General features: G+C 34.5%; 1 protein-coding gene and 1 long non-coding RNA gene across 2 annotated transcripts in view; one reads left to right on the forward strand and one right to left on the reverse strand.

Moving 5' to 3' along the window:
• Nucleotides 1-483: 483 nt before the first annotated feature.
• Nucleotides 484-13,845, reverse strand: part of LOC135586708 (probable rhamnogalacturonate lyase B) — a 15,587-nt gene continuing 2,225 nt past the window's right edge. Inside the window, exons 8-16 of the mRNA XM_065165972.1 lie at nt 13,816-13,845; nt 3,390-3,545; nt 2,987-3,093; nt 2,593-2,683; nt 2,158-2,299; nt 1,921-2,077; nt 1,590-1,706; nt 880-1,006; nt 484-795 (exon numbers count right to left, since the gene is read on the reverse strand). The exon at nt 13,816-13,845 is cut by the window's right edge and continues 141 nt beyond it. Of these exons, the coding sequence (XP_065022044.1) occupies nt 556-795; nt 880-1,006; nt 1,590-1,706; nt 1,921-2,077; nt 2,158-2,299; nt 2,593-2,683; nt 2,987-3,093; nt 3,390-3,545; nt 13,816-13,845 (1,167 nt within the window). The 3' untranslated portion in view covers nt 484-555. The remainder of the gene's footprint in view (nt 796-879; nt 1,007-1,589; nt 1,707-1,920; nt 2,078-2,157; nt 2,300-2,592; nt 2,684-2,986; nt 3,094-3,389; nt 3,546-13,815) is intronic.
• Nucleotides 9,579-10,164, forward strand: LOC135648349 (uncharacterized). The gene is made up of 2 exons (XR_010500933.1): nt 9,579-9,717; nt 9,904-10,164. It is a non-coding gene; the product is annotated as an uncharacterized LOC135648349 (long non-coding RNA).

A 13,845-nucleotide genomic window follows, 5' to 3' on the forward strand; every position in this document is an offset into this window, starting at 1 on the left:
GCAATAAGTCTTTGAGACATTACAGTTAAATATTATGATTCATACATTCGAACAAGTGCAAGCTCGTTCAGTCAGTTTGATCCAAGTAGAATTCAAGCCAAATGGATTAACCCAAACAATGGGTCATTTTGTTCCACCATGAGCCAACCCCATCACTATTAGTTTCATTCATGTTAGTTAACTACAACCAGATTCATTTTAGAACTTGTCAGCAAACTTCCATTAAAAAAAAAAACAGGGAAAAAAAGGATTAATAGTCAGGTTTTCATCAAATTATGGATGTGTCACTGAAAAAGAATGTCACAATTGGAAGATTCACAGTTTCATTTGACAATATTTCCTGCTTCAAAACACTTTCACCTTTGATCACGTAAGAAAAAGATTCATCATCTTAAGGATGTAATTAAGTTATAAATTACACACAATGCATTGAAGAATAAAAAGGTCAATCTGTAACGACAGATTGACACCCAGAGACACACATTTTGCACATAGAGATGTTTTTAGGCAACAGTAAGATGTTAGCTAGTGCATGACTTGTCCACTTTGTTTATATTATTGTCCTGGAGGGCCTTCCATGCGGATATAATCATACATGATTCCTTGAAAAGGGCTTGCACTCTTGGTCTGAGTTAAATAGATTGTATTATCACCTTGAATAAGCCATGTACTTTGCACATCGATATTGAATAACCAATATAATCCATGAATTCCATGTCTTGCAATCGAGTTGTCTCTACCAATTAGCCTTGTTGTAAAGTGAGGAGGATTTACTGTTGCATCATTAAAACGAACCTTGGCCAAATGATAGGTATAGTTAGAGCAACAAAAATATCAATTACTTATAATCGATAGAAAAGAAAGAGGCTTATGAATTACTTGTAATTCGGAAATTGTGGCAGAGGCAAGTGCTACTCTAAGTTTGTAAGCTCCGGTTTGATTGACATAGTCAACTTGGAACTTTATTTGCCATGTCGTTGCTTGATAGGAGTTCTCTCCGGTCTTCCTGCAAGATGGTAATAATCAAAAAACAACATAAGAAAATAGGATCTAAGAACTTAATCCTCTTTACAAATAACCCAATAAACAACTGTTTCAAATATTCATAATGCGGACCTGGATTCTTTAAGCTTAACAATATCAGGTGAGGTGTATATGCATATCATATATTTTTAATTCCAATTCATTTTGTGAATTACATAAAAGAAATATCGAATAATGGAATAATACCAATATACTATTGCTGATAAAGGTGGATTAATCATATACTATAACTGCTAAGAATATCCTACGATCACCGAACATATACTATAATTGTTTAGGGGTTCTAAACCATGATTAATTACACTAAGGATTTTTCCAAAAATTAGTATATCCAAGCCAATGTCAAATAATCACTCAACACCGAAAAAGTTGATCCATAAATTTGTTAACTAAAATATTTCATAAATATTTGCATGTCAAGAAAATATTTCATAAGCCAATTACACACTATGCTATTTCATGAATGGATCTTAGAGGGAAAACTTAGTAACAAAATTCATCTAAGAGAAACTGAGATAAGCAAAATAAGTTTGATGAAGTGAAACCTGGTAACATGAGCAAAAAACCAATCTATTTTGTAGTCATTCTCACCCACTGAATAAATAAGATCACTATCAGGATACAAGTCAGAATATCTCTCCCATAAACCATATTGTCTAAATCTGTAAACAAAAATTACAAGATTCAGTAAAATAATAAAGAGGGCAGAAAACAAAGTAACTAGAAACAGGTTTTTTCTCTTTTATTATCTTATAATCAATAAAAAAATTTCTCTTTTATTATCTTATAATCAATAAAAAAAGTTACAACTGGATAATGTTGGTAACATTTTTAAGATGAGAGAGGATAATGAAAAAAATAGCTAATTTGTATAACCTGTCAGGATGGTTAACATAGAGTTTGTTGACATAGATAGGATTAGGCTTTGGGATAAAAAACTCAGCTGCAGAACGATCGGGAATTCCTATTTCCCATAAAGTAGGACCATCTCTTGGAGGTTCATATACCAGGTCACCCAAATTGATTTTATTTCCTGATCAGATATTAATAAAATTGGTAAGTTCTATGAAGATTTTTATGTGTTTACCTAGATAAAAGCAACAAGTTATCAACCTGAAGTAATAGTCATTGCCACATCTAATCTGTAGTCCCCAATGAATCCAGGAACCCATGCATAAAGATTATAATCTCCTGTTCGAATATTTGTAACGGTGAAATTCCCTTTGTTATCGGCTCTAGTCCAAAATTGATATCCCTGTAACATCTTATTCCAAGTATATAAATTGAATTTATAACATATGAGATGCTTAAGTATGACCATAATATATATATATATATATATATATGTATATATATATATGTATGTATGTGTATACATACATACATACATATATACATACATACATATATACATATATATATATATATGTATATATATATACATATATACATACATATATGTATATACATATATATATATATATAAATATACATATATATACATATATATACATATATATACATATATATATTCATGCATGTGTTAACCTTGCATTCTCTTTGCCAGGACCCGGCTTCTCCCGGTAAAGCCAAACCAACAAAAGCAGCATCCCCAATTATGTCATCCTCATCTATGAATCTGAAAGAAAAATACGAAGTCTTGATTTTCCAACAAAACAAGTTTTTGGTTTTGAATACAATTTGATAACTAATTTTTGTTAATGAGGACACAATTTCACTTGCATAACATTATATGCAAATGACAGTATTGGACATTTAATGGACAAAATTATGTTATCCTTTCAGAAGCATCAAGTATGAAATGGATTGAAGAACTATATTTTATGTAAACAAACAAACATTAATTCAATCATATTTGCCATATTCAGTTAACCAATTCATATGTCAATCAATACATGGTAAATTAGAGAAGAAAACATACTTATCTCGAACCATTAATCTCCCACTAACAGAACCTCTTTGATCACATTTTTGGAAGTCCTCTGAAACTGGAAATTCATATGGCCAACTCTCCACTTCTGTTAGTGTCTAGCTTGATGAAGAAAAAATGTGTAAACACAAGGAAATAAAGATAAACCTGCTATTATCATATTAGCATCTTGTCCTTCTGCTGGAGATCAACTTCTATATTCTTGTTATTGTTAATTCTAGACACTTCTATGTTTCGAAGGAGCATTCGATATCAATATACAAGTACCGTATGCTAGCGCGTTCAACTGAAGCTTAGCACTTGACTAGCTAAAATAAATTAGCTTGTTTGCATACAACAAAAAGTAGATGAACACAGTAAAATTGAGGCTTATTGTGACAACAAATACTTGCACCTGAAGTTTTGCATCGTCCCAAAGAATTTGTCGATCTGTACCATCCATAGTAGAATTGAGGTAGATGAACACAGGACCAAAGACTTTCTTCCAATATTCACCATTCCTGAATTTAGGCACAAGATCCTCCCCACTGTAGTGAGCACTCAAAAACATCTGAAATAAAGCAATGTGAAAATTAGTCATGCAACGAATATATAAAACAAAGGTCATTAGAAAGTCAGTGCACTTTGCTTAGCATCAGTTGAATTTGCCATTAACTATTCCATAACTAATTAAAAGCTTCACAAAAGTTATGTCTTAACAACAGAAAAATGTCTTTTTCCCAGAAAGAGGAAAGGCAGAATTATAAGGAATAATTATCACCAATAAATATGACAATGACTGCTGATTTTATGCAAAAAAGAATAAATGATTTTTGTTGGAAGTAAAATAGAAATATTAGAATAAAGACACAAATAAGTATCACTTAGAATAAAGAAATATATTTAACAAATTTGGGACGAAACTATATGGTTGAGATAAAAGTCGAAAAAGAAATGATAGTTGCCTCCGAAGTTGTAAATATCTGAGACAATCCTACAGGCTTAGGTTACCTTACAAATTTCCTCCATGCTTTCCCTTTGTGGAGGTCACCTTCCTCTTCTAAGGTACACAGATCGACTCAAGTGGTGAAGAGACAATCAGTCCTAGTCCCTCCATTGGGGGTAGCAAACGGATCGCATGGTGAGGAGGTGACCTTCGTGGTTGTAGACAACGTGGTGGAGCTTTCTGCAGCTACGTTAGACGTTAAGAAAGCTCTCCCTCCTTAGGCTTTATGTTATAGTCAATCGTTTCTAGGGGAGGTCTCTATCGTGGCAAGTCCTTAGGGACTCTGTAGTGAAATCATGGAAGAGCTTCTCACGCACTTTGGTCATAGTCATGTAGAATGGATTTTTCTTATTCCATTTTTAATCACAAGATAATATGGTTTTAGTTCTTACTTCAGGGCCGAGGTAAAATTTTTGTTGGTCTGGATTTAGCTTTTCTGATTTACCCTTTGGAAATTGGAACAAGGAATATCTCATTAGTGTTATATGTTAGAATTAAACTTGTTCATTGCATCAAGAGAAAGATTTATAAATAGTTTTTTTAGAGAAATATAAAAGATCCTTTATTTAATAACTTTATCCCTTCTTTCTATCAAGATCAATATTTAGTATCAGAGCATAGGTTAAATTATGACATCTTCCTCAAGTATCATCCAACTCTAGATCCCTGATAAAATAAAATTATGATATATGGTGCATCCAAATGAAGGTTCTTCAAGGCTCCCAAGATGTATGGGAGTTTGTAGAAGATGGATTTATTGAACCAAGTCTAGCAGAAGAAGGAGCAATGAATACAGAAAGAAGAAAACAATTCAAAGAAAGAAGGAAGAAGGAGAAAAAAGCTTTACTCACGAACTACTAAGGGTTTAATGATATAATGTTCGAGATCATCGCTCCAGTAAATACTTCAAAGGAGGCTTGGGAAATACTTTCAAAAAGCATTTGGTAGTATTGATAAGGTAAAGAAACTTCATCTATAAGTTTTATGAGCCAGGTTTGAAAAATTACAACAAAGTACTTCTGAAACTATTTCTGATTATTTTTCAAAATTCATTTATATTATTCATCGAATGAGATGAAATGGTGAATAAATAAGTGATCAAAGAATAATAGAAAAAAATACTAAGATCTCTAGATCAAAATTTTGATTTTATTGCTATTGCAATTGAAGAATCTAAAGATTTAAAAAAATGTCTTTAGAAGAACTTATGGGTTCTCTTCAAGTTTATGAACAAAGAATTACAAAAAGAGGAGAAGATAAAATTATGGAGCAAACACTATAAACTAAGCTTACTCTTGAAAATAAAGGTGAATCAAATTCTCAATGAGGAAGAGGACGAGAACAAAGAGGAAGAGGAGGCAGAAATCAGACCAATCAAAAATCTCCAAACAATAAAGATGGTGGAGAAAATTCTAACTAAAGAGATTGAGGTTATGGCCGAGGACGTGGCCAAGGCCGTGGACGTGGTAGAAACTCTAAAAGGTCTGGAATACAATGTTATATTTGCAAAAGGTATGAACATTACTCTTATGAATGTTATTATAATCCGTAAATTTTTTTGAAGAAGAAAAAAATAAAAATCAAGTTTTGCTAATGAGTTATGATAATTTGAAAGAGGATCAGTCTATTACATGATATCTAGATACAGAAGCCTCAAATCACATGTATGACATCAAAGAGCTATTTTCAGAAATAAATATAAATTATTCCGGGAACATTATATTTGGTAATATGTCTCAAAGGCTAGTAAGAGGCAAAGATAAAATTCTCCTTGAACTTAATAATAGCAAAGAATTATGCATTTCATATGTTTATTATGTTCCTAATATGAAAAATAATATTATAAACTTAGGACAATTGAAAAAGATTATGATATTGAGATGAAAGATATTGTTCTCTCAATTTGTGATAAGAATAAAATATTAATATCACATGTGAAAATGACAAAGAATAGAGTGTTTTCTTTGCATTTAAATATTTTTGATCTATCAGATTATTTTAAAACTAATATTGAGGATATTTCTATAGTATGGTATCTTAGATATGCTCCCTTAAATTTTGAAGCTTTGAAACGTCTAGAGAAGTATATGGTGACAAGAATACAAAAAATTGATTGTCCATCAAAATTATGTGAAGTATGTGTTACGCGTAAGTAGGAAATAAAGTCTTTCAAAGTTAGAAGAATAAAAAGAGCATGACATCGACTTGATCTAGTGCACTCAAATGTTTGTGGCCCGGTCAATCCAACATCACTTAGAGGAAGTATATATTTTCTTACCTTCACTAATGATCATAGTGGCAAAACTTGGGTTTACATGTTAAAAGAAAAGAAAGAAGTTTTAAACAAATTCAAAGAATTTAAGGATTTGGTTGAAAGACAAAGTTGTTGTAAAATTAAATGTTTAAGAAGAGATAAGGGTGTTGAATATATGTCAAATGAATTTGAAAGTTTTTATAGAAATAATAAAATTCTACATCAATTTACCATATCATATATACCTTAACAAAATGGTGTCTTAGAAAGAAAAAATAAGACTATCTTTAATATGGTTCGATGCATGTTAAAGGAAAGAAAAATTCCTAAAGAATTTTGGGGAGATGCTATTGCTTATGTAGTTTATTTGCTTAATAGATTTGTGACAAAGTGAATTGGTAATGTTACACTAGAAGAAGCATGAAGCTTACCAAAATCAAGAGTTGATCATTTAAACATTTTTGGAAGTGTTACATTTGCCAAGATACCAGAAGAAAAGAGAACAAAATTAGAGGATAAAAGTCAGAAATACATTTTGCTAGGTTATCTAGAGAATTCCAGTGGCTACAAACTCTATAATTCTATCACAAATAAAGTTGTGATGTCAAGAGATATTGAGTTTGATGAACAACATATTTGGAATTTAAAAAATGATGAGGAGCATAAGAAAGCTATAGCTTCAGAAGATGATGATATAATACAAGCACCGAAGTAGCTTTACCGAAATCATCACCTAGATCAACTAGGTCACATGATTCAAGAAGTCCGATTATAAGAAGGACAAGACTGATTTATGAGCTATATGATGTGACTCGAAGGATTGATACTAACAATAAACTTTCTTTATTTTATCTTTTTGCATGATATGATCCATTAACCTTCAAAGAAGTTTATAGAGAAGAAAAATAACGATAAGTTATGAATGAAGAGATTCATGCTATTAACAAAAATGATACATGAGAGCTTACTATACATCCAGAATACCACCAAGCTATTGGTGTTAAGTGGATCTTCAAAATAAAAAGAATTGTAAAATGAGAGATGGAGAAATATAAGGCCCAATTCGTTGCAAAGGGATACAAACAATAATATAGTATTGACTACGAAGAAATATTTATATAAATTACTCGACTAGAGATAGTAAGATTACTTATCTTTCTAGCAGCTCAAATGAAATGAAAAATTTTATAAATGGATATCAAATCAATATTTCTTAATGAAGTTATTGAAAAAGAAGTATATATTCATCAAGCCCTTGGTTTGATTATTCATGAACAAGAAGACAAAGTATACAAGTTAAAGAGAGTTTTTTATAAGCTTTAACAAGCCATATGAACATGAAATTCTCAAATAGATGCCTATTTTATTCAAAATAATTTTTTTAAATATCCACATGAATATGCTCTCTATACGAAATATAATCTAACGGAGATATCTTATTTGTATGCCTATATGTAGATGATTTAATATTTAAAAGTAATAGTAGCCACATGATTAAATACTTTAAGTACTCTATAAAAAAGGAGTTTGAGCTGACCGATTTGGGCTTAATGACATATTTCTTCGGCATCGAAGTTATATAAGATAATGGAGGAATTTTTATCTCACAAAAAAATTATGCAAAGGAGGTTTTAAAGAAATTTTATATGGAAGATTGTTATTCTACAAATACACCTGTTGAATATACCACTAAGTTGACTAAGGAAGGTGAAGGTAAATACATTAATCTAACTTATTATAAAAGTCTAGTTGGATGTTTAAGGTATTTGACATGCATTTGACCTGATAAACTATTTGGAGTTGGTTTAATAAGTAGATAAATTGAACTCATTTAAATGTCGTTAAAAGAATTTTATGATATATTAAAGGAATAATTAAGTATGAAATGTTCTATTCATCATCTAAAATGTTGGAGCTTATTGGATATAGTGATAGTGATTAGGTCGGAAGCTCTGATGATAAGAAGAGTACAATTGGATTTGTATTTTATTTTAGTGAAACTACATTCACTTGGTCTTAAAAAAAGTAACATATCATTGCTCTATCAAGTTGTGAAGCAAAATGTATAATAGCTTCTTCTAGTGTTTGTCATGTAATATGACTAAGAAGATTATTCCAAAAACTTTATATGTCACAGGAGAAGTCAACCAATATTTATATTGATAATAAATCAGTTATTGCCTTGGTCAATAATCCAATATATCATGAAAGATCGAAGCATATCAACATAAGATTTTATTTCATAAAAGATCATATTAAAAATAAAAAAGTGGAGCTACATCATGTAAGACAAGTGAACAAGTGACGGATATAATTACAAAACCTTTCAAATTTGAAATATTTGAATAAAATTTGGCATGTTAGATGAAACAAGTTTAAGGGAGGAGAATGTTGAAATTAAATTTGTTCAAGTATCATAAAGAGATTAATTTCATTAAAAGAAAAATTCATTTCCAACAAGAGAAAAGAAAAAATAGATTAAATGTCTATAAAAAAATAAGTCAAAATGATTCATTTTGAATATAATTAATATAATATATCTTTGAGGACTATATAAATCTTAGGACATGAAACATATAGATTTTAAAATTATCAAAAAAAATTTTAAGATAAATATAAAAGATTGAAGATGTAGGGTCATCATTCTCATTTTTTTCGAGTTTGTACTCATAAAAATCTTCCTTCGATCTATTTTTGTTCTGGTTGTATATGGCACGTTGATTATCTCTCTAAGTCAGAGGACACGCCTGGTCGTGCTCCAGAAAATAAGGGTATTCCTCGAGACTACTGAGCCGTCAACCCTTAGACCGGATGGGCAACAACCTATGAAATCCGAAGTTTATGGTCCTTTGGATCAGCGTGCAGCTACGGGGACTCGCAAACGAGGTCGACGGCCCCATTCACGTGGAAAGCACGTGGCCAGCTCGGGTTCCGAAATGGGGTGTTAATGCGCCACCGGTTACGGCGTTGCAGGCTACTTCTGGTTTGGAACAGGCGCTACTGGTTAGTGAACTCATGCCGGCGTCTATACCGTTGGCCTTGAACCTGAGGCGGTGTTGGTGCAGCCAGCTTGGTTTATGATACTGACGTGGTGTCTGAAGGGATTTGGGCTTAGTTGGACAATTTTGCCCTTTCTGCCTCGATTGCTCCAGGTGTCTCATTAGCAGAACAGGGGAACATCGAAGACCCTTCTGTTAGGGCTCCGTTCGCCCCTTGTTCCACGGCGATGGCTGAGCCCCCTCTGCAGGCAAGGGGAGATGGTGTTTTTGACGAGATGATGCAAGCGGCTAAGTAGATCTTTGACAATGTCTTCCCCCTCTTGGCCTGCAGAAGTCTCTCCGGTGGTCCAAGTGGAAGATGGACCATTTGAGTCCTCTTCTGCTCCTACCCGAGACGGGATACAGGGGAGGCCGGAGGCTAAAGCTCGAGTCAGTGCTGTCGTGGCATGCCTAAAGTTTCACAGGGATGGGGGCGCGGCTCCAGGTCTTCCCACTAGACAGATGATGCCTGTCCTTTCATTTCCCATATTGGGAAGCTCCTGTCTATATATTACTCTAGTTTCCTATGAACATACTTAGTTGGAATTGTCGGGGGTTGCGTAGAAGACTTGTTGTTGACGCAATTTCATATAATGTCCGTGTTCATTGGGTATATCTTCTCTTCTTGCAGGAAACACATTCTGACGAAGGGAGGGTTAAAGGTCTTGCTAGGTGTTTGGGATGTTCGTGGATGGCTGCGATGTTTCCAACTGCGGGTGCTTCAGGAGGCATCGCCTTGTTGTGGAACTCCACCATTGTCAGGGCTTAGGTGTTTCCTATCCATTCTTAGGTTTTGCATGCTGTGATTCAATTTAGAGACTCAGATCCTTGGATTTTTTCTGGAATTTACTCTAGTGTCTCAATCTTAAACCGTAATCTTTTATGGGATTCACTTTCTTCGGCTGATTTGAGTAACTTCCCATGGCTTGTGTTAGGGGATTTTAATTGTATATCTAATGCGCAGGATAAGTTGGGAGGGTCTCCTTTTTCTTTTTGTTCTTCAGTCAGGCGCTTTAATTGTTTTCTTGCGGTTTCTGCTTTATCGGATTTAGGTTTCATTAGTCCTAGGTATACCTGGTGTAACAACCGTACGGGTCCAGCTCACATCCTTATTAGATTGGATAGAGCTTTTTGCTAATCACAAATGGTTGGATCTTTTTGGTAACTCAGTGGTCAAACACCTTCCTGGAGTCTGTTCCGATCATTGTCCAATGTTATTGAATATGGTGGGTCGTCGTAAACCTTCCTCCTGTTTTTTTTAAGTATCATTTAGAGTGTTTGGGCTTCGTGGGATCCTTCGGGCCAATCCCCGATTGCTGCTTTTTCTTCTTACTTGTGCAATCTTTGTAAGCCTCTTTCCTTTTGGAATAAAAATTGTTTAGGTAAGATCAAGGAGGCTTTGTCTGGTATCCAACAAGAGATTGTCTATTTAGAGGGGAGAGAGGCTGATGTCGGTCTTACTTGCTTGGAAAGTTTGCATCTTTCTTGTCTACATCATAAGAGTGCTACTTTGCTCAAGCAAATTAATTTGAAGTTGTGGTCTTAGGCTAAAGACCAAGTGGATTAATGAAGGGGCTTCTAATACTAAGTTTTACCAGTCCTAAGTGTCCACTCAACGTAGGAATAATTTCATTCACCAACTTTACTCGGGATCATCCATTATCACTGATTCCACCCTCAGTGGGAATGGGTTTGTATCCTTTTATTTGAACCTATGTCACTTGAACTTGGCCCCTCACCCAGCGATGCATGAGTTTCCCAGTCCCCTGGATTGAGGCTTGTGTACTAAGGATGGGAATTGTTTGGCCTGGCCTTTTAGTAGGTGTGAGATTTGGGATGCTTTGCCCTTGTTAGGACTAGGTAAGAATCTGAGTCTGGATGGGTTCACTATAGAGTTCTATCGATTTTACCGGAATATTATATCTTATTCTTTGGTTCAGGCCTTTCATTCCTTTTATGATCATACATTCCTTCCCACTGATTGGTTTAAGAATTTCATAGCCTTTATCTCAAAAATCAAAATTCCGACGAAAGTCAAGGATTTTCGACCAATTTCTTTGTGTAATGTTAATTATTGTATATTAGCTAAAGTTTTGGCTAATCGTATTAAACCCCATTTGAAATCTCTTATCTCTTGTGAACAGTTTGCTTTTATTCAGGAGCATTCTGTTTATGATAATATTTTGATTGCCTAGGAGGTCATATATTCCTTATTCAATTCTAGAGGTAAGAACCCATATGTTATTCTTATTCTTGATTTAGAAAAGGCTTATGATAAGGTGTCCTGATCGACTATCTTGAAAACTTTCAGTTGGCTAAATTTCCTGATAAATTCGTTTCTTGGGTTAAGATCTGTATATCCTCTCCTTTTTTTGCTTGCATGGTAAATGGACAATCGTCCAATTATTTTAGAGGGAATAGGGGTATTCATCAGGGAGATCCAATCTCTTCCTATTTATACATTCTTGTATCTCAGCTCCTTTCATTTTTGATTGAGCATTCTTGTGAGAGGGGGCTGATTATTCATTTCTCTTTCAAAAGGTCTTGTAAGGTCTCTCATTTGATGTATGCTGATGACATCTTGCTTTGCTTTCGTACAAACCCCTATTCTCATCGAGTTGTTCTTGATATCCTTCGTGTGTTTGAATCGATCACTAATCTTAAGGTTAATGTCTCTAAATATGAGGTTTTCTTTCTTGGAGTGGTGAGTAGGGGCGTCAAGAGAATGATGTGTGATTGCTTTTAGGTTAAGGAGGGGAAGTTCCCTTTTAAGTACTTGGGGACCTTTATTGCACCTAGAAGGATCTCTAATATTGAGTTTAATGGCCTGATTCAATCGGTAATGGATCGACTTGGACAGTGGTAGGGAGCTCTTTTGTCTCAAGCTACTAGGGTGGTTCTGACTAACTCTACTTTGAATTCTATTCCCCTTCATTCATTGAATGTCACCTGGTTGTCTGTCACTGCTCTTAATGGTATAATACAGTATATTAGGAACTTTCGTTGGGCTAATGCAGGGCAAGCTAGAGGTTTGCATCTGATTGCTTGGGATATGGTTACTCTCTCCAGGAGGGAAGGGGGCTTGGGTATTAAAGACCTTCATCTTATGAGGTTTGCATTACAAGGGAAAAGAATCATGCATTATTTGAATAGATTGGAAAACCTTTGGTTCAGGTTGTGAGAGCTAAGTTTGGCCTTATTAGCCTTTTGGAGGTGCGCTAACCTGTGAAATGTAGTTGGAGTTGGCATCTCTGTTTTCAAGCTTTCGTAGCACTTTGTGAAGGATTTTTCAAATTTGTTGGTAATGGTTCTTCGACCCGAGTTTTGGATGATTCGCGGATCCTTTCTGTGCCATCGAAATTATCTCCAACTTTTGTTGATGCTTCTTCTATGATTAAATGTTCTGTTGTGTCTAATTTTTTTAACCGATGGTGGCTGAGATATAGGTTAAGTGCACTCCTCTTTTAGGGAGTTAGCTATGCAAATCTATTGGGTGGATTTATCTCTTGCTCAGAGTGATGATTGTTGGCTTTGGAAATCAGATGTTAATGGTAACATCTCTACCAGGTCAACTTATCGATTGCTAAGTCCTAGTAGCAGATTTGCTCTCCAAGGATTGGTGGCATCATTTGTGGAAGCTCCTAGTAGTCCCTCAAATTAAGTTATTTGATTGGAAATTTTTGTACTGTCGCCTCCCCTTGGTAGACAGACTTGCTCGAATGAGTGTTGGAGATTATTTCCTATTCCCACTATGTGGATTAGTACCTGAAACCATTGATCTTTTTTTCTTCTCTTGTCGGTTCTCAGTTTCTTTGTGGCAGCTTTTGGAGTAATTTTGCATGGGAATACTTGGAACTCTGGTGAGTGGATCCTTGATGGAATGCATGTGAGCGGTGACCGGCGACTGTTTCACGCAGCAGTGGCTGACACTAGACTTTGGTGGCTGTGGAGGATCAGAAATGAAGCTTTGCATTCTGCAACCTTCAAACCAATCTCCACTGTTTTCCATTTGATTGTGGGCGCGATTTGGGCTTATGACATGGCCAAGATTCCTGATGGATTTAGACGAGATTATCCCCTGTCAGACATAGTGGACTCCTCCTGAAGAGTGTATTATGATAAACTATGATGGCTTCATGGGAAAGAATTAGTGGGGTTGGGTTTTGTTATCGGGTATCATGGCGCTGATCCTGTTTTCTCTCCCGTGTTTAGAGAACAGAATAAAGTTGTCAATTAGTTGACTAAATATGCTAGGGAACGTAAGTCCCTTTTTTTTAGAGAGGGGAGTGGCCCTCTTCAGAATAGGAGCTTTTTGTCCTCCCTAGTCTTTAGTAATGAAATTTTACCCAAAAGAAATTGGTAAGAATATCATTTATTTTTATATGATTGTTTCTCAAAATTTTTGATACTGGATTGGCTCTAGAATGATTTTTAAACATGATTATGATATGTTTTACTTTGACAATCAAGTTTTTTTTAAGATCATAAGTGTTCTTCAAAGTTAAAATGAAGTTAAACCAGAGATAGAAGAAATAATACTTACAGCAAGGGTGGTAGGACCAACATGAGATGT

Source organism: Musa acuminata, chromosome BXJ3-9, assembly GCF_036884655.1.
Source record: "Musa acuminata AAA Group cultivar baxijiao chromosome BXJ3-9, Cavendish_Baxijiao_AAA, whole genome shotgun sequence".
NCBI classification, from domain to species: domain Eukaryota; kingdom Viridiplantae; phylum Streptophyta; class Magnoliopsida; order Zingiberales; family Musaceae; genus Musa; species Musa acuminata.